Here is a 21,611-nt window from a genome sequence, read left to right on the forward strand (position 1 = left end):
GCATATTAAAATAAAGTATTTAAACACTGAAATTAAACTTACACATCTTACTTTTAAAAGCTTTTAAAATAAAAGACTTCCTGAGACACTTACCTTCTAATTATCTGATTAACTAGATTTGATGCATGTGGTGCCGATTAGTAGCAGACTCTTATTGGCTCAAATGGGGGGAAATGACCGATTACACATGATTACACAAACACCTGGATGCCAATTAACACTTCAGAATATATGATTAAAGTAAAATCAAACAATAGTTATTTCTTGTCAATGCCTTTAATTTCATTCCCTCTTACCAGATTTCAAAGATTCACAGTACTCCAACAGTGCATTATAAGTCCACAAAAAAATAATTGCCTATTAATTGTTACAAATATACAATCAATAGTGTGAAGCTAAAAAAAAAGTTTTATGGCCAAATACAAATGTATCATATACCTATTTATATAATAATTAAACAAAAATAATCAGTGAATACCCAACACTCCACACGGGTTTATATGCAAGCAAAAGCACCAAATACACTGGTGCATGACCTGAATGAACAAAGAAAAATTAATAAACTTTATTGAAAGTCACCATCTCTTTACTTTGGAGTCTTCTTTCACCCTCCAAAGCATGAGCTCCATGCATGCAGTGGCATCCTCGCGTGTATCATGCCCCGCCACTGTGGCAAATGAGAAATTTATTTTTTGTTTGTTTTCTTTTCAAGAAGCAAGCATGTGCTGTTGAGTTGTATGCAAGTCATGTTTGTAGGTGTGCTCAATTTCCCTTCAGTACTGACTCAATTACTTCTCCTGCAGCAATTTCATGGAAGAGTTATCAACAATTCTGAATGATCCCTGTGTACACTATCCCTACTTCTGAGTGTTTGGATAATGTGCCATGAAACAATATACAGCTGGGGTCCAGTAAAAAGCTACGGTTTCTGATTTGGTGAGGTGTGATCATGGTCATTGCTTACAAATTTGTTTAACAGGCCAACATACCACTCTCTTGGATAATTCTCCGGAGGTAGTCTGCAGTCAGACTGTTAAGTTCTCTTTTGTGTGGCAGACCCAGACGATGGGGAAACACCACTGACGTGTCAATCACATTGTTGTGAATAATCTGAAGGTGGCAGAACAACCAAAATGTAATTCTTAAGAGGCTCCAATTAAAACTACAAACTTGAGGATAAAAGCCAATGGCTAGTTCATAATGTTGAAAGGTTACATTGTAATTCCAGTAATAAAAATGGCCCAACAATCTTGAGAGCATGGCGTTAGAACTCACTTTGAGAGAAGCTAAGTCATTCTCCAAGCCATGGCCAATCAGAATCGTGTCCGCATTAATAAAGCTCAAAAGCACTGCTTGTACATCGCGCAAAGATGAGCTGGTACCCTTCACGTCATCTTCACTGATGCCTGAGAATCTGAGCAGGATAAAAAGTTATGATTTACAACACATCACAGTTCGCTCCACTGAAACAAATTAACATTAAATTAACATCCCACCTGGTGTTATAGTCAATGACATCATTACCAGGCTTGACAAAGGAGTCAAAGATGACTTGCAAACTGCTGTTGACTACAGTCACTCTTGCTAGTTCCAGGCCTTGAGTTGTGTAGCACTGGTAAAACACACAAGTTCAAATTAATAAACGGTCACATTAATGTACCTCTCCGTTCTTTTTTGTTTGGTTTTATTTGAATTATGATTAATACATAACCCTTACTGTTTGTGTGTCAACAGCAAAGACTCCTGGACATGTTTTGCCCACCGAAGATTGAGGGAGACTGCTAACAAAGCCCCGAAGACTTACTGCATCATGGACATGAAGCTGTAAACATGTACATTAGAAAATACAGTGGAAGTCTCAACTTTAGTAACTGAAATAAAATGGATTAGTATGTTTAGTGAAACACTACAATATTGCCATTGAAAATTCAATTCAAGGAAATATCATGGCATAAAGGAGTGGAGAGAAAAATGTTTTCAGCCCCTCCAACAAAGCATGAATATATGAGTGGCCGTAGTTGTACGAGTATAATTCTTGAATTATAATACATTGAACACTTGGCATCCAGGTGACCCAACTGCATTCTCACAACAACTGTAGCGTGTCTCAACACCTCCTGGCACTATGGGAGAAGACGTACAGAGTAGATAATGGGTATTGATAGAAATAAAAACAAAACATTTTTAGAGACATTCTAAACCATTCTTACCTCGATTCTCTATGACTTTTCCATAATGGTAGTTACACTCCTCTCTTCGGGTGTGCTTTCCACTTTTGTCAACAGAGAACGTCGCTCCACATCGACAGCAGATTCTCTTTAAAGCTGTTACCATTGTATTCCTAATTATTTAAAAGGCTTCAAATCCTAATGGCTTCATCAATATAGGTTGCAATTAAACATGATTGTAACACTAAAATAAGAATTTTAGTCCACTTAATTTTAAGTCTACTCACGGTCACTTATGCCCTTCTTGGTATCTCCATACTGGATGGCAAAGTCAGCTTTATCCTGATGTTTACGAGGGAAGTTGTTTACTTGCAACATGTCCTCAGACAGAACATGCTCCTTCAGTTGCTCATAAAGTGTCAAATCACCTGCATCAGTAAAACTTATTTACGTATAATAACAACTACATCTGCAATGACAACACCTATATGTTGGGCACATACTGTACATATATTTTTTGAAAGAAGTTAATAGCAATGAATACATTTGATTGATAGCAAGGATGCACTAAAGTAATCATAAGTGACAGTAAAGACTTTTACATGTTCTTTTGAACTTTTTTTTTCTCCAGGATTCTTTGATGAATAGAATTTTGCACAAAAAGCAGCAGCACAACAATTTAACAGTTACTAGAAAATTAAAGTGTTAAAAAAGAAAAAGAGAAGAAAATTAGCATATTAGAAAAAAACAAATCATGTGAAACTGAAGACTTGAGTAATGACTGCTAAGTTTCACAGGATAAAAAAAAAAAAGTTATTTTAAATTGTAAAAATATTTAACAATAATTATCTTTTGATGGTATTTTTGAAAAATACATAATGCATGTGTATGCAAAAGGGACTTCTATCGAAGTTCTTTTTTTAAATCTTACCCTAAAACTTTTGATGCATGTATGTATGCATGTATGTATGTATATACGTATATATATACATATATATATATGAAATATTAATATATAGACCCACTGTTGATAAATATTATATTAACAACAGCACTACTACTAACAACAACGACTTGACGCACACCATCCATGTTTTGCATGGATTTAGAAAATGTAAAAATCTAGTTTTAATTACTACTACATACAAACGTTACCATATGAAGATAGAGTACTGCCTAGTGCCTACTGTGCATATTAATAAACTACACCTATAATTAAATAAATAAATACATAAATAAAATAAATATAGCAACAAAGGTGAAGACTCTACATTGACCCTGAAACGAGAGCCAGCTCTTACCGGATCCCTGAAGTGCTTGGGTATTTAGTGGTACATTGCCTCTAGACACATGCTGATCTCTCTCACTGGGAGCTGTAAGTACATATAAGGAGGGTGACCTGATAGGAGTGTACGGTGCAGTAAACAAAAGTGGCTGCAGTAATTTGAGCAAAAGCACATCACTTATAAATATACCAAACCTACCTTTGGCAGGTAAGACGTTTTGGTTTTTAAGTCTCTTAAGTGCATTGACGGCTATGCTTAGATACTTGAGCTTATTGATACTGCGGTCATAAACTATTTTTTCTTCTGCCAGAGCCTAGAGCATTTAAATAGATATGTTGGGAAAGAAACGCATTAAAAAACATAATCAGAGAATTAAATGAATAAGAAGTGTAATTTTGATCTCTCAAACACGGACCTTCTCAAATGCATCTTGCACCGTCACAGATGATCTCAAGAACTCCTCCACAAAGAGGTTCACGTAACGTTGACGAACATCATGTGGTACCTTTGCCCCAACCTCGTGATGTACTTTTGCCTTTCTTTTGATGCCCATTGCCTACAAAATTCATGAAATTTCCTATCACTTCATCAATAAAACTGAAGTAGTGGCAGATCTTTTTGATTGTAGATTAAAACAGATAGGGTGAAATATCACTGCATGCCAACTTTAACCCCACAAATAGACTACAAAAGAAAAATAGCCAATAGAAAAGGGTACAAAAAAAGAAAGAAAACTGACAGACTAGTAGAGTAAAGTGCAAAGCAAAACCTTAGCTGGTGTGTAGTTGGCTGGTTGTGGAGGATGTGGAGGATGTGGAGTTTGTGAAAACTGAACAGATGGGGAAGGCTGAGGTGTCCGTTGGACGGACATTGTGGTTGGAATTAGCGTCAGAGGTAAAGCACAATTTCCTTCAGGTACGATGAAGTGCAGATTTGTCCCCAGCTGTACAGCAGAACCAACCGGAAATATACCAAGACTATTAAAGGCTATAAAAAAAGAAAAGAAAACAGAAGTAAATGACAATTCCCTAAAATATGAATAACCAATCTTATAAAACAAAGTGTACATTGGTGCTTACGGTTTTGCACGGTGCTTGAATGAATGACATTGGGCATATAAACTTTTTTTGGAGCACTACTTATGACTTGGGACTGACACCCTTTTATGGCAGTAGTCAAAATGGCTGCTCTTCTTTGGCATAATTGAGTTCTGGAGGGAACGGTCAAATGGGAGCCTCCCTCTCGAAGAGGGACAATAATCTGTGGTTTGCTTTTACTTGTACTTGATGGCTGTTGAATAAAGAGGATTGATGAAGTCAGAAAACACCTTTGTTGAACTCTGAATTAAAATTCAGTCATTATTTGTTCAACAAAAGAAAAAAAGAAAAGAAATAACACTGGTTTGGAACTACTTTGGAGAGCAAATAATTACTGATGGAATATTAATTTGTTAAATTAAGTAAATGTTTTTCAAAGGAATACAATATGTACTTTCATATTACAAATAAGAGGATAAATCATCTCATACCTCAAACCTCGCCACATGTGCCACCCTTTTCTTCAGCACAGCTGTTGGATTGGACTTTATCTCAGTTTCTTGGCTCTCTAATACTTCTTCCTAAAAAACATGAGGTGCGTACACTACTGCTCAAAAGTTTGGTGTCAGTAAGATTTTTTTTTCCTTTTTTTTTAAAAGAAATTAATACTTTTATTCTGCAAGGATGCATTCAATTCATCAAAAGCGACATTTACAACGTTATATAAGATTTACATTTGAAATAAATGCTGTTCTTTCGAACTTAATATTTTTCTGGATTCTTTGAATATAAAGCAGCACAACTTTTTTTCCCAACACTGATAAGAAATTTTTCTTAAAGGATCATGTAGCACTAAAGACTGGAGTAATGACCATTTAATGACCAATTTGCCATTACAGGAATAATTTGTTATTTTAAGTTGTAATAATATTTCATAATATACAGTATTTTCACAATACACTTTTTTACTGTGTCATTTATCAAACATATGCAGCTTTGGTTAGCATGAGAGACTTTGTTATAATCTACACACCAGTATATCTAAATACAAAATTACATATTGGATGAATTTACTTACAGATGGATCACAATGAACAACAGGAGCTTCATTTTGGTTGGCTTCCATGAAGATTCTGTAGCACTCTTCCATTGGGTCAGTTTCTGAAAGATCTAGGTCTGAATATCTGAGCTCCTCATCAGAACTAGAGTCAACTACAATGGCTTCATTATTACTTCCTGTCATCGCTGCAGATGCAAAGGTCTGTGGAGGTAGAGGCATGTCACAGGGAACAAGGAATGATGCATCTGATGTAGGAAATCTTTCAAAGGCCACAGTTGTTTTCAGGTTGAGTTGACTAGTTGATGGTGCTGAAAGAGTTCTGGAGTCAATCTCTGAAACATATGCAGGTATGTTCTGAGCAAATGTATTGACGGGACTTTTTGGAATAGTTGGCCAAGATGTTTCAGCCAGGCTTTGAGAGAGTGGACCACATCCATGCTCTTCAACCTTATGCAAGGATGAAGGATAGGGCTGAGACGAGACCATGGGGAAGTACTGCTGATGTGCTTGCTCTTGGGAGAGGACCTTAGAAGATACAATTTCTGATTTTTGAGTATAACTTGAGATGCAGTCAATTTGTGGTTCTACCCTAAAAGTTGCATTTTGTCCTACACTCGCAAGAGATAGTGAGGAAATATCTTCATCTCCATAAACTGAACTAACAGGAAAAATCTTAACATCTTGAATGCATTTGATCCGCTCACTCTCACTTCTCAGATTGTCTAGACACGTGGAAATGTCATCCAGGACGTTTTGCTCTTTTTGTGTAACAAAAGCTTCCATTTTGAGATTTGTAAAGTTAATTGGTTCAGTCACAGGTTCTTCTCTTAGATCCTCCAGAAAAGGTTTGGTTTCTTTTACAGAGTGCTTTGCAATTGTTACCCGTATATTTAAGGGCCCTTCATTAGCCTCTTTACCATCCTCAGCTGGGACATCGCTAATAGGACATAATTTGGGTGAGTCAAGTAGTTCCTTGGTTATAGTTCCACACTGCTTTGAAAGCTTGTGTTCATCTTCAACAGGCGACACATCGATGACAAGTTCCCCCTCAGAAGACTCTTGTTCCTGAGTTATCATAGGTTTCGCTGAGGTCCTTTCTTTCTCCTGGTCACTCACAATATTATGTTTAATTTCATAACTTGGAATTCCATCAGAAGACACCTTTTCTTTGTGCTGCCTGGGTTTTGTTTGGCCATTATTAACTGCACAATTCTCCTCAAGTGAATGCAGTGGTTTAAGCATTGCACACTTGCCTTTCTGTTTGGGCTTACGTTTTCCCTGATTATTTGATGGTGGAATATCAATGACCAAGGTACCTTCATCATCAGAGTTGTCAAAATGAGAGGACATATGCTGAACATTTTTTCCTGTTTGATCATTCTTCAGGCAATGTTCAATATCCACTTTATCAGTTGACTTTAACTTGCAGTCTACCGAGCTGCTGGATAGCAAGTCTGCAGAGAAATTGGAACAAGGGTCATATTCCAAATCAGTCTTGGGTCTGGCACGATCAACCACATACTTACAACCACTGTTTGAGGAAACAGGCTTTTTGTATTTCAAATGGTTTCCATTCTGGTCTTTAGCCTGATTGTTGGTGGTTCTTAAATATTTCTCAGAGCGAAGACCTGCATTATCTGTCTGTGTGAGGGTCTGCGATGTCTGATACAGTGACAGTCTTTTTTGTTCTTTTTCCACCTCACTCCTTACTGCCTCTATTTCTTTGTTGATCCTCTCCAGTTCCTCAAGACAAGCATAATTGTCCTCAATAGTGTGAGAAGCTCCATTGGCAAGAGTCACTTTGGGATCTGCAAGACATAAATGTGAAGTAGAGGATTTTAAAAAAGTAAAATAAAAAAAGATTTGAAGTGCACAACTGTTACATAGATGTTTTCACCAATCAGCTAAGTGTTTCTGCCGTAATGGCAGAGCAATGAGCAAACGTGTTGGGAAATTTAGGTAAGAAAAACATTTTAGAAAAAAAACAAATTAGAAAAAAAAGCTAATTTGATCAAAATGTCATTTTAATAAAATGAAGTGAGAATATATGCAGGTAGACCTTATAAATCAACATAGCCTAGTTAATCCCATTAATTTCTTTAGTTATTTTTAAGAACCAGTTAAAATGATTCAGCAATTATTGTGCACGATGATGCAGTTATATTATTGTATGTTACATGATTTACAACTAATACAAATCTAATAGTTATTAAAAACAACTTTGATTCCTGCCCATGTTAATAAAACCGTCACCAAGCAGGCTAGTTAACAGTCCAGCTATCACACTATTAAAGGGATATTTCACCCACTGGTTCTGGTCTGGTTCACAAACAAGATCTATACGATCTGAATTGGTGCGGTGCTTGTTGACTCGAGAACCGACTCATTGAAATTTAAACTGTTGAAACGGACATATCCGATTCGTTTGCGTTATTGTGTTTGATGAGGCTAAAGTTGCTTTAAAGGGATATGGATCCTAAAATGAAAATGCTGTCATTTTACTCATCCTCAAGTTGTTTCAAACCTGCATGAATTTCTTTCTTCTACTTTTTAGGATGAACTATCCCTTTAAAGCAACTTTAGCCTCATCAAACACACGATACTGCAAACGAATCGGAGATGTGCGTTTCAACAGTTTAAATTTCAATGAGTCGGTTCTCGAGTCAACAAGCACCGCACCAATTCAGATCGTATAGATCTTGTTTGTGAACCAGACACACAGATTCAAAGATCCATTTTGGACATAAATGACTTAACGAAGCCCACGTGTAAACAGTGCGTAGTAGCCTACATAGTTTCCAGACCTTAATTTAAAATACGAATCATACCTGTCGAAGTCATCACGCCAGACGAATTGTCGTTGCCGTGATTGTACACACAATAAGGCCGCTTGCATGGTCCCCATCGAAAAAGGGGACAATCTATTTCATCGAAGAGAGATGTGGAAGGAAACATGCAGCTGTCCGCACGCAAAAGAACAGCCCACCAGATTCTGTGCACAACAAATTGTCAGTATAACGCAATTTATTCTCTATCGGGGTTAAGCATCTGTGACACGGCAAGATTTGACAACATTTTTTTCTGAAAAGTTTTTTGAGAAGATGAAAAGGTAAAAAATCAGTATGAGAACGAAGCGATCTGCTCTTAACTAAAGTATGTAACGCTTGTGAAATTGGGAAGGACTTTGGCTACGTCACCGGCTGGTAGTCCGAGTGTTTTAATGAACTCATCTCCAGGTGTGGCGTTTGGGCTGATTGGTCTGCTTGGTGACGATGAAGGAACCGGTTTTTTTAGCCTATCTATTTCAATGAATCGCTTTTACACACTGAAATTGGCTCATAATTTACGTTTGTGGGACTGTACTGTATGTAATTTATTAAAAAAAAAAAAAAAAAAAAACACTCAACAATGAAATTCCCTTGGGAGCCCATTGCTCAAAAATGCTAATTTTTTTCAAATTTAAGTCTATTTAAATTTCAGTCAATTCAACAGCACAACAGGCCTACTAAAGACTGTAGGGTAAAGTCAGCTAAAATGGGCCACAATTAAATGACTTATCAAATAAGCTATGCATGAGATCTATATATGTGTGTGGGTGTGGGTGTGTGTGTGTGTGTGTGTGTGTGTGGAAAAAGTATAATTGTTTTAAAATTATGAGTATCAGCAGGTACATTCTAGAGCCACGGCACAACATTCATGTAAAATGGGCCAGCTGTTCAGTTAAGAAAGGTGTAAGGAGTTTTTATTTTTGTGTTTGTTCCTCTCATATTCATACCCACTCTTTCCTATAACGTTCAATCCAGCCAGGGAGATGTATGGCACACGGCTCTTGATGTCTTTTTTCCCTTTGTCTTAACGCGAGTATGAAGGCTGTTGGCCTCTTTGACAGGCAAGCTGCCACTTTCCTGTCTTTTGTTTAAATTTAAAATTTCTGTAAATCTATGATGTTATTAGGCTACATTGTGCTCTAGAGGGACTGTTTGTCTCACAGACAGCCAGCAGCTGAATTCACTTTGGCTGGCAAAGCGAGCAATTAGACCTGGGATTAAAAAGGACTGAATTTAGAAGCCTGAGGAGAATTTTCCTGCCATCTCGAGACACTCCATTACCATCAAGAACACAAGCCGTGCTGAGTTACTGCTTGAGGGTAGGCAGAAAAAAAGCCACTCGGCACTGCCAGAAAATACATTTGAATGTAAAGAGCTTGATTTTGACGTCAACATTGTGGAGGCAATAGTAGGTTATAACCAGTGGGAACGTAGCCTGATCAAACCTTGATTTTGGGACAGAGACCAGGTGGAATTCGTTAAGCGAACACTGGCGGCAGCTTGCCTTTCACCAAGTTATTCAAAGGAATTCATCTCTACTCGATACCATCATTCAGTAGTAGCTAAGAACTTTTTTTTCTTGTCCAATGTTGTTTTGGACCCCATTGACTTTCATTGTAAGTTTAAACATCCTTCAAAAGTCAGGCTTGGAATGACAGGTTAGGAATTTTCATTTTTGGGTAAACTACTGTATCACTTTGAGGTAAACTGTAAATATAATACTTATTCTACAACAATACAGAGCACCCTGCAGAATGATACTGTCATTTGCAGATATGGCCACAGGAAATACAAAAGGCTTATCGCAACAGGGCTGAAATCACTTCAGTTGCAGTTGAAAGGACTGCTCTAGTCTTAGTGTGCCAACAGGAGTTTGTATTATCCCCCTTCCACACTTCCAGTCTTAACCCATTAGTTTGTCACTCATAGGATCGTTTTGCAGAAACCGAGCTCACAGCCCTGAAGGAAATGCCTTATACTCTCATCAGTCACTAGAGAGACGGCGAGGCAGCCAGCTGTGCACATGTGTGAGGATGTTAGGGAGGCTAATAGCATAAATGCATCAGACAGAGACTGCGACTGGCGAAACTACAAACAAATGTTGCTTTATAGGTGGGCTAAGGTTACATTTCTTTTAAAGGGGGCTGAAATAGCATGCCATTGTTGAGTTTGTTCATCTTTTTAATTTGAAAGCAAACATTAGCTCAGCATGCTTGGCTGTGAATGCCTTCACAAAATGTGGCTTTATGACATTTATTTTTTCCCTATTAATTTATTCGAAAATACATTAAAACCACAAGTTTTTCTCTTATATCGTAAGCATTTGTAAAAGTAAATTATTAAAATGTATATAGACATTTTTTTTAGGGGGCTTAAAGCCCAAAGTAATGGCTATACAGCTGCTCTGATATCACAATGAAGAACACAATCCTCAAAGAATTAAAATCTAAGATAATATTGTAATATTGATAAAAAAAGATAATATTGTAACAAAACTGATTCACTGCTTTGTACTATTTGATAACTTCATGAAGTCATGATCAAGATCAAGTCATGAAGTGTGATCAATTAAGTCATGTGATCCAATTAACAAACAGAAAAAAACACAGAAGAATGTATGTATGTATGCATGTATGTATGTATGTATGTATGCATGTATGTATGCATGTATGTATGCATGTATGTATGTGTGTGTGTTGCAGCCTAAACAGTGCTTACATACACATTTAACATTTAGACAGATTGGTTTTGTGTGAGCACATGCAGGACCCAAAGTCTCTTAAATGTGCTTGGAGGCTCTGCTTAGAAAAGTTCTGCCTTCTGTTGTTTTGTTTGCTTTTTATTTTTATTTTTTATAAGTCTCTCATGCCCACCAAAGCTGCATGTATTTGAAAAAATACATCAAAAATACAGTAATATTATAAAATATAATATTACTGTAGTGTTTAAAATTAAATATAATATTTACGGTAGTGTTTTTCAAGGTATGTATATTTCAAGATATGTATATATACACATATGGTGGGCATGAGAGACTTAATAATAAAAAATACAAATAAAAAGCAAACACAAAACAACTGTGCAGAAGGCAGAACTTTTCCAAGCAGAGCCTCCAAGCACATTTAAGAGACTTTGGGTCCTGCATGTGCTCACACAAAACCAATCTGTCTAAATGTTAAATGTGTATGTAAGCACTGTTTAGGCTGCAACATGATAACATAGACTGAAGGTTTCCTCCAGACAAACCACAGTTCTGGACTCTGTGGGTACAGTGCAGACGCTCAGACCTAAAGTATCTCCGCTTACAGAGAAGGGCCGAGAGCTTTTATTCGTGATTGATGGAGAGGGCGGCCCTCAGGTCTTTGGAGTTCATCAGTATTCACAAAGCATTCCAGTCTGAGTCATAAGACAGAAGCACAGGGCATAATGACTAGAAAGCATGTGCACAGGAGACAGAACGTGTCTGTACGCAAACACTCACAGCTTGCAGGACAATAGCGATGAGATGAGGTCACATGAACTTGGGATTTATTGAACAGAACAATGCTGGGTTACAACATGGCAGTGTTGTTCAACATGGCAAATTCCTGCAAGAGTTTGTAAATCTCAGTTGTGGTACAACATCAGGACAGGAATCAACAAGACTGGAATCACAGTCAGCATATTCTGAGTCTGTAAGGGGCCGGCCAACGACACACTGTTGTAGGTTGAGACAAACAGCAGTGGCATGCAGAGGAGCTTATTTACATAATGGACAAAGATCTCTCCAGGTCTACAGGTCCATCTAGTGTCAGCCCAAGAGAACATCAACCACAGGAAAACATTCTACTGTATGAGCTCATTTAAATTCATGTACTGGAGCTATGATGTAAGATCAGCAATATCTCTAGCTGACTTGCTGAGAATGTAATTGTAAAAATAACTCTGGCCTGCTTCTGGATGATTCAGAACAAACACCCCAAGATTAATAAAAGGTGAACATCAGCACATTTTGAATGATTTCTTTTTCCACAGGGAAACATTTAACAATCAGTAAGAGTAACATTACTCAACAAGTAGTGTTAGTAGTTTACATAGCAACTTATAGGGCTTCCATTTACATTTTGTACATGAATATAAAACAATTTAGGCCTAGTGCAGGAAAGGTAAAACACTTTTCTTCCGTGAAACGGCTTCTTAAACAAGAAAAAAAAAAAGTTTGGTGGGACTTGATTTTGTCCTTCAGGAATTGATTGGATGGTTGTGGTTTGCTATTGTTGTGATGTCACGTGAGTGACAGGTTGCCCCGCCCTCATGCCAGTAAACACAGCGGAATTTATTTTGTTTAAAGATTACGAGGACACATAAATAATGTGCACATATATATAATTTATAATACATACTGCAATGTTCTACAAAAATAATAATCATCTATTTTGATTTCATGGTGACTTTAAACATTTAGTTTTCTGGAATGTATTGAACACGACTGTTGCAAAGTCTTCTCATTTAAATAGGTGACCCGGATAACATTACCTATATGGCTATAATAGATTTTTAATGGTGAGAATTATATTTAAAAAAAAATATTAACCAAACAGTAGCCTAATGTATTTAACCAAATTACATTTTCCAACAAGTGTTTATATATTATAGCTTTTCATAATAATAATAAAAAAAACACATTTCTTTTACAAAAAGCTAAAATAATTGTATATTTTTAATAATATAATTATTACTGTATTACGCAAATTCTTTTTCTAATAATTTTATTTATTGATCAGTGTAAATGTTTGCAGGCAAGTAAAAAATCAAATAAAAATTCACTTCCAAATGTCGCAAATGGGCCAGAAGAAAATACTTTTATTGTTGAGTGCTGTAAAAGTAACAGATTTCAGGTTTAAAGATTTATTTTTCTTTAAATACAATTTCCCCACCTTTGCGAGATAATACAGGGACAATGAACAATGGTTCTCTCACCTGCAATAATTATCAAATGTCATCAGTGATTAAAATCCTTTAAAACCAGGTGAAACACAATTAGAAATCGAAGGTTGCAAGACTCAATCATTTCCCTTCCAATACACCTCGGCTTGTAGTTTTCCCACGGAAGGGCCTTCCATCACAGTGTGGTGGAGAAGACTTTCAGAAGGAGGTCAGCAGCAAGACCGGGTGAGATATCTCCACACGTGACCCTTCGTTCCAGCTCCGGGAGCTCGGCACGCACCGCTGGATGCTGCTGGAAGTGGCGTAGAGCGTTCTCCTGGATCAGATTCCACAACCACACCTTCTGCTGAGTCTGCCGACGGGCTTGAAGCTCCCCGCTGCTCAGCATTGCGTCCCGGAACTGTAGCATGGTATCCCACAGCTCAGGCACACCCTGCCCTGTCTGAGAAGATATGCGGACCACCTGACCACACATGGGAAAGAGAGAGTATAAAATGTGTTGGTGTGGATAACTTTAGACTAAATGGAAAGATAAAAATAACAAGAAGTAAGAGAGAATGGAAGCAGGCAGTTGCTTTACATATGAGCAGCCACAATGCAGAAATGTAAAGGGTGTTCGCCCACACACGTCACTCCATCCTTGTTTCAATGAAAGACCTATATATATGACCTTTAGGAGGGCGGAAAAAAAATCAATATGACTGTCGCATCCTCCAGTACAGAGATGAAGTTTAGAAATCATGCTGCTGAGAGGAGACAAAGGCTTTAGCGGTTCTCATCCATGTGGGTGGCCTCTAATCAGTCAAATGCATGAGGCAGCATTTGGCCATTCAAAGGGCTGCCTATGCTGGCTCTGTGCCCTCTGGGTAGAAGTAATACTGGGGGTGAGGGGACAAAGAGGAAAGACTTTACAACGCAGAGCAGAGCATGATGGGAAATGACAACACAGACTACTCCACTGGCCGGGACGGGCTCTTTTGAACAGAGAATGAAGATAATTTAACATGCAAGTAATTCTTATATGGGAGGGAGGTAAAGAAGGAAAAGTGATCAAATAAAGGCAGGGCTATATAAACTACTATTTAATAGTTTGGGGTCTGTAAGACTTTTTATGTTTTTGAAAAAAGCCTCTTATGTTCACCCAAATCTGCATTTATTAGATTTAGATACAGTCAAAACACTAAAATTGTGAAATAGTATAACATTTTAAAATAACTGTATTGCATTTTAATATATTTAAAAGTTTTATTTATTCTTGTGATGCATTACTCCAGTCTTCAGTGTCACATGATCCTTCAGAAATATTTCTAATATCATGATTTTGTGCTCAAGAAACATTTCTCATTGTTGACAACAGTTTAATACAGTTGCTTAATATATTTGTGGAAACCCTGATACAATTTATTGCTAATTTTTACAAACGTAAGATACAAAAACAGACAAACTTTCAGACAATAAACAAGTTATACAGTAGTTCAATATTTAACAAGGAAAATAATATAAAGAAGCCTGATTTATCTATTGAAAATTATTTGCCAAGAGAAAGAAAAGAAAAGAAAAGCATATTATGAAATAATATTAAACATGGTATAAATTCTAGATGTTTTTATAGCTTTCTTATTATTTTACAGACGTCGAAACTGTATTTAAGTACAACTTCAGTTCTTGTTTGAAGATGTCAAAGCAGGGTTTACTCTTTGTATATTTACATTTATGGACATAAAACTTTCTAATAAATAAAAGGAGGTAAATACAAAACCTATTTGATTAGATTATGTCATTAATATAAAACCCCAAAAGAATGCGTCTATAAGATAAGGAAAAAACCCTGATACATGTTTTTCAGGATTCTTTAATAAATAGAAAGTTAAACAGAGTTTTTATTTTTTAACTGAAATCTTTAGCAACAAGGTAAAGGTTTTTACTGTCACTTTTGATCAATTTAGTAGGCTAGATCCTTGATGAATTCAAGTATTATTAACATTATTATTGACCCTGAAACTTTGAACTGTAGTGTATATGTGAATTTTTCCAAATTTTCCCTTAAATATGCTGGCTGTTTATTCTGAAATGAACTAAAACAAGTATTCGAAAAAAATCTTTAATGGCCATTTTCTTTAAAGAGAACCTATTATGCTTTTCTACTAAATTTCTACTTTATTTTAGTGTGTAATATTGCTGTTGAACATGAAAAAGGTCAGGAAAGTTACAAACCACAAATTCCACTTCAAAATGGAGTTATTCTCTATACCAGTGAGCACATTTCTGAACTCCCTGAAATGCCTTAATTGTAGTCTAACGGTTTCTTCCGGGAACGTACACATCATCAAATTCCTTATTTAAATAATTCCCACCCAAGGTATGCGCAAAAAAAAAAAAAGTGGAGAGGCCTGGTGGAGTTATGTTAGTAGTGTGTTGAAACTCGTTGTGGTAAGGGCCGTGACATTTCAGAAACACGCTGGAAGCGGTTGACCAATCACAACACACTGGTCCAGCCGACCAATAAGAGCACATTGCGCTTTTCGGAAGGAGGGGCTTCATAGAGATGGAAAATAAACAGAGCGTGACAGACTAGGAAGAGGGGTGCTGCAACAATGTAATGTGAAAAATAATTTATTTTTTGAATGTTCAAGAATTAAAAAAAACTATTCTAGTATACACCAAAACCAAGACTTGCAGATATGATGGTCATCTTATATTTAATTACAATAAATTAATTACAACTGTTTTTTGGGGGGGTTTTTTTAGTATATGTGCAAGATAGGAATGTAAAGCATGATTATAAAGTCACACACACCTTTGGTTTCCAGACTTTGGACTTCTTTCGAAGTAACTTCAGGGCACTTGTGTATTCTGCCTGTATCTTCCGTGCGGGAGCAACCAATTCACCATCTGATTTTGTAACCACCACCAAGTCAGCCATCTCAATAATTCCTCTTTTGATTCCCTTTTTGAAAATAGAATTTAATCAAATTTCTTTAAAATATAAGAATCGCCTATAATATAAAACAATCAGTTCAGATAACTCTGATAATGTTCAATCAGTTCAATCTCTAACTTTTTTGACTCCAATTCTTTTTATAAAATGCCAATTGAGTATTAAGATTTTATTAATTTACAAGAAAAAACATTTTAGAATATTTACCCAGGTCTATAAATAATACTTAAAATGTATTAAAATTTAATTTAATTCAAATAAATAAATAAAAAATATTAAAATGTAAAATTATGGCAACAGGGATCAAGTCAAGGAAGTGTGTATACCTGTAGTTCATCGCCCCCTGCTGGTGGGATCAGCAGCACAAACATATCCACCATGTCAGCCACAGCAAACTCAGACTGACCAACACCTGTGCAAACATTTAAACTTAAGTTACATTGCATACACCATTGTTTTTAAGATGAGCTTTTCTCAAAACTGAAAATACTATGAAAACCTGGAACAAAGGCATACCTACGGTCTCCACTAATACAATGTCATAGCCTGCACCCTCACAGAGGACTATGGCTTCGTTGGTGGTTCTCGTCACACCACCGAGGGTTCCTGATGTGGGAGATGGTCGGATGTAAGCGCTCATGTCTCTGGAGAGTTCGGTCATTCGTGTTTTGTCTCCCATCAGTGAACCTGCATTAAAGATTAGGATTAGAATAAACGTTTGGAAACATTACTATTTTTTATGTTTTTGAAGAAAGTCACTTATGCTCATCAAGCCTGCATTTAATTGATCAAACTATAGAAAAAAAAAGAGAAAAAAAAACTATAATATTATGAAATATTATTACAATTTAAAATGATAGTTTTCTATATTAATAGATTTTAAAATATAATTTATTTCTGTGATGCAAAGCTGAATTTTAATCAGCATTACTCCAGTCTTCGTTTACATGATCCTTCAGAAATCATTCTAATATGCCGATTTGATACTCAGTTATTATCAATGTTGGAAACAGTTGTGCTGCTTAATATTTTTTTGGTCCCTGTGATTGTGCGATACTTTTTTTTAGAATTCATTGATGAATAAAAAGTTCAAAAGAACAGCGTTTATTCATGATAGAAATCTTTCCTAACAATAGAAATCTTTACCATCACTTTTGATCAATTTAACACATCCTTGCAGAATAAAAGTATTAATTTCTTTTCTTTTTTTTAAAGAAAGAAAAAAATGACTGACCCCAAACATTTGAACGGTAGTGTATAGTTAGAAAAGATTTCTATTTAAAATAAGTGCTGTTCTTTTTCAACTTTTTACTCAAAGAATCCTGAAAAAAGTATCATAGGTTATAAAAATATTAATCAGCACATCTGTTTCCAACATTGATAATAAATCAGCATATTAGAATGATTTCTGATGGATCATGTGACACTGAAGACTGGAGTTTAGTTTAGATACTTTACTTTTGTTTAGAAATATATCATTTTACTTTACTTTTACTTTAATTATTTTAATGCAATAATAAATTAATAAATAACAACTGTTTTCAACATTAACAATAATAAGAAATGTTTCTTGAGCACCAAATTAGCATACAAAAATGATTTCTGAAGGATCATGTGACACTGAAGACTGTAATGACTTCTGAAAATTCAGCTATGTCATCACAGGAATAAATTATTATATTTTAAAATAAAAATATATAGTATCAATGATCAAATAAATGCCACCTTGGTGACCATAAGACTTCTTTCAAAAACAAACAAAACATATGGTAGTGTACAGTATGTGTGAACAGATTCAGCAGTGAAAATTACAAAATTGTCCTGAAAATCCTTACTAAAGTGACTTAGAAATGAATGTACTGAATTTGTGCAGATTAAACAAGCAAATATCTATAGCACCAATCTAAAATTGGCACCATCATCTGTAGGTAAATGTTTTTTGAGACATTTGAGTGCCTGTTCACCTCCAGTCGTGCATGAGGAAGGATCCACAGCCAGAACGGACACTTTATGTTCTCTTCCTGTCAGCATCTTCCCAACAACCTCAATGAATGAAGATTTTCCAGCACCAGGGGGACCAGACAGTCCTGAAGTCACACATACAGAGAGGTGATTGAGGATTGAGGTCATTCATGCAAACAGCAACACGGTTCATTTTCACTCCTATAGTTCACATCACCTTACTGACCAACTCTGAAGGCCGCTGGCTTTCCACCATTGCATCTCTCCTGCTCCTGACGAAAGGCCAGCACTCTTTGAAGCAGAACCTGAGCTAACTCTTTCTTCCTCGGATGCTGGGTTTCTACAAGGGTTATCGATTCCGCGAGAGCTGCCCTTTGACCCCCGATAAGTCCATCATAAAGCTTGGTCAGTAGTCTTTTCTCCCTGTCAGTCAAGTTTGAAATGTGATGGCTTATGGCAGTCTCAGCTGAAACAGATCTCGTCTGCTGGAGGGTGCAGAGGGAGGCATAGCACAGTTTTGCAGTACGCTTACAAAGGGAATGTCTTAAAGCCATTGTACTGTGTATAGGAAAAAGAACAGCAGCATGATGAAGAATAGGAAAAACTCTAGTCGGACCCATCTTCCTTTTCCTGTTGAGTAGATACTCATTCTGTAAAAACAGCAAAGAATATCTATGTGAATAGCTTTCAATTGTAAACCTTACCTTCTTACATTTGGTGAACATTACAGCCTTATTAAAATTTACCATAGTCTATGCAAAATATAATTTCCATAAAAAAAAATCTTAACAAATTAGAAATTCTTCTCTTGAAACTCTTAAAAAAAGTTATTTTGTTGTTCTTCTTTTCCCCCCAATAAATGGTCATTGAAAGGCGGTGTTTAACCTTAAGTAAATAAAGTAACTAGCCTATATGAGCTACTTTTATAGCCTACACGTTAACATTGTAACCAAATATAGGAAATTGTTTAAAATACTTAATTGAATTATATTCTATTATCATTATTATTCTCTATCAATAAACAAACAAACAAAAAATGCAATTATGGCAAACAACAGAGTTGCAAATTTAGCCTAAATTAAGCTGTCACTCATTAGGCTAGTTTGGGACCAATGTTTACGGCTCAATTTATACAGAAAAATGTTTGTTTGGTCATTTTAATTGATTAACATTTTAATAGTTACTATAGTAAGCTTGCTATATTTGGTAGCCACCACAGTTACAGATGAAACAAAATGATATATTCTGAAAGCTTGTGGCAATGTGGAAATGCAATATTAACGTTAGCTCATGATGATTTCACATAAGAAATAATGATAAAGATAAGAAAAACTGTAGTAACCAAGATCATATAATGGTATTTTATCGGAGCAGGTGATCTCTGTTATCCACTTAACGTTAGATCACATCATTTCATAATACATTTCAAACCGATCATAGAAATCAGACAAGACAAAACTGACCATCTGGAATGGAAAACAGCATCGATCAAATCTCACCAAGTTTAATGAAACCGTCTGTTTATTGTCATTTGGACAGATCGCTCACAAATGGTAATCTTCAGTTATGTATCTCATGGATTCCCAAAACCAGTTGACACCTCTATGGTTGACACTGAGGTCGTGTTAGTGAGGGACGTCAATGTTCTTTCAAATAAAAGTTTCCCTCTTCAAAATAAAAGTACCTATTCGCTTTGGGGAAAAAAGAGCCTAATAATATTCTTCTTTAAATAAACATAATGGATGATTATGTTGTCTTTGAATAATTTGTGACAGCAGTGATTTGTAGTCAGCTGTGAATGGAAAGGTGTGATTATGTTAATGTTATAATAATAATAATAATAATAATTATTATTATTATTATTATTATTATTCTGTGTTAGAGTTTTATCAACCTTATCAACCCGACAAAAATATATATATATAATATATATATTTTTTTATTTAAATACATCAGATGCTCCAGAAAGTTACTACATCATCAGTGGAAGGACCATCACTGTAGTTTGTGTAGGCTATGCAAAGACTTAAGTGGTAAATAAGCAGTAGCCCATGAATGACAATTAACATCTTTATCTTTGCAGTGAAGGCAGGAAGGGCTGATGTTTTATGCTATATTTATTTAGAATTAGAACACATGGCTCTTAATTAAGTCTAACTCTTTGGAATAATTACCCAAATCATTCATTTTACTCAAAAACAAATCCTACATCAAATCCAATGATTGAATTGTCATTATGATTTATATTTAAGAATGAACATAATATAAAATAATATTAAAATAAATAATGCATGATCATTTGTCACATACCAACACACAGAACAACATTGTCTTGTTATAGTTTAAGTTTTAGTTTAATTAGTTTGTAACTGCTTTTATTATTTTAGGAAGTCAGGCAATCCTATGGGATCCTGTCCATAAGATGTCTTCCGCCCTCATGTGGCCGTGAGAGGAAAAACGCAACCAATAATAATCTGATAATGTAACATTATCATGTACTTTTGAGGACTGTTAGAAAAATAAAATGCATTAACAATTGAGAAACCCATCGTACAAGATAAATTATTATTAGAGATTAGGATGCTATAATTACAGATTGGCATGGACTCAAACTGACACCTATAATTACATTTAGTTAAATACTAATTAAATAGACAAAATTGCTTTAATTTTTGTTTTCATAAGCAGTGGTTTTGTTTGAAACACCAAAGTGCTGTTGTAGAATATGTAAGACTATTTAACACTCTTTTCAGGAATTCAGGGAAATGTAGGTTTCTTGTGTTTAATTAATATTGTATAGCCTATAACAGAGAGCTAAAATTGAAGGTCAGTTGAACCACAGAGTTACTAACCATCATTTTTGGGAAAGTGCCTTATTTTTAGAATAACCATTTATGTAATTTATTATGCAATGACATTTAGACATTAAGGCCTGGTTTCACAGACAGGGTTTAGATTAAGCCAAGACCTTAGTTGAGTTAGGACATTTAAGTAGCTTTACTGCTACTTTAAAAAACATTACTGGTGTGCATCTTGAGACAAAACAATGGCACTGATATATTTTAAGATATATCAGTTCAAGCTGCTGTCAGTTAAAACAGCTCAATGCATTTTAATCTGGGACTAGACTTAAACCTTGTATGTGAAACCAGGGATTAGTGTTTTTTCCTACTCACTGCCTTGGTCCCTACAAAATCACTGATAAACTGGGAGAAGGAAGATTTGGTGCCATATATGCAGGAGTTTGTTCCAGTACTAAATGGACAAAAGTATTGGGACACACATCTTAATTGTTGAATTCAGGTGTTTCAATCAGACCCAATGTTACAAGTGTATAAAATCAAACCCTAGCTAAGCATGCAGTCTGAGCTCAGTGAATTCAGAGTGTGGTGATTGGATGCCACCT

General features: G+C 35.7%; 2 protein-coding genes across 2 annotated transcripts; both read right to left on the reverse strand.

Annotated features, from left to right (window-relative positions):
• Positions 1 to 266: 266 nt before the first annotated feature.
• LOC311073259 (uncharacterized protein) lies at positions 267 to 8,506 on the reverse strand (the record flags this gene model as incomplete). The annotated part of the gene is made up of 16 exons (XM_084098826.1): positions 267 to 667; positions 990 to 1,110; positions 1,276 to 1,414; positions 1,497 to 1,612; positions 1,718 to 1,822; positions 2,050 to 2,123; positions 2,211 to 2,324; positions 2,456 to 2,596; positions 3,470 to 3,541; positions 3,653 to 3,767; positions 3,870 to 4,010; positions 4,224 to 4,441; positions 4,534 to 4,744; positions 4,983 to 5,072; positions 5,570 to 7,359; positions 8,371 to 8,506. 16 exons carry the CDS (start codon positions 8,504 to 8,506, stop codon positions 576 to 578), a joined length of 3,675 nt encoding a protein of 1,224 aa, XP_083954952.1. The 3' UTR covers positions 267 to 575.
• Positions 8,507 to 13,201: 4,695 nt separating this feature from the next.
• Positions 13,202 to 19,856, reverse strand: mmaa (metabolism of cobalamin associated A). Its single transcript, XM_084100464.1, has 7 exons — positions 19,705 to 19,856; positions 18,432 to 18,855; positions 18,208 to 18,330; positions 16,760 to 16,930; positions 16,570 to 16,655; positions 16,103 to 16,252; positions 13,202 to 13,768 (listed from the first exon to the last, which is right to left on the reverse strand). The coding sequence occupies exons 2-7, from the start codon at positions 18,823 to 18,825 to the stop codon at positions 13,481 to 13,483; spliced, it is 1,212 nt and encodes a 403-aa protein (XP_083956590.1). The 5' UTR covers positions 18,826 to 18,855; positions 19,705 to 19,856; the 3' UTR covers positions 13,202 to 13,480.
• Between the last annotated feature and the right edge of the window lie 1,755 nt (positions 19,857 to 21,611).

Source organism: Abramis brama, assembly GCF_963993115.1.
Source record: "Abramis brama genome assembly, chromosome: 2".
NCBI lineage: Eukaryota > Metazoa > Chordata > Actinopteri > Cypriniformes > Leuciscidae > Abramis > Abramis brama.

Bases quoted from the DNA above. Each gene is read 5' to 3' on its own strand.
- mmaa (XM_084100464.1), bottom strand. From the start codon at position 18,825: ATGGGTCCGACTAGAGTTTTTCCTATTCTTCATCATGCTGCTGTTCTT. The intron at 18,331-18,431 runs GTCAGTAAGGTG...GTGTGACTTCAG, and splicing joins GCCAGCGGCCTTCAGAGTTG to GACTGTCTGGTCCCCCTGGT. The intron at 16,656-16,759 runs GTATGCCTTTGT...ATGTTTGCACAG, and splicing joins TGTATTAGTGGAGACCGTAG to GTGTTGGTCAGTCTGAGTTT.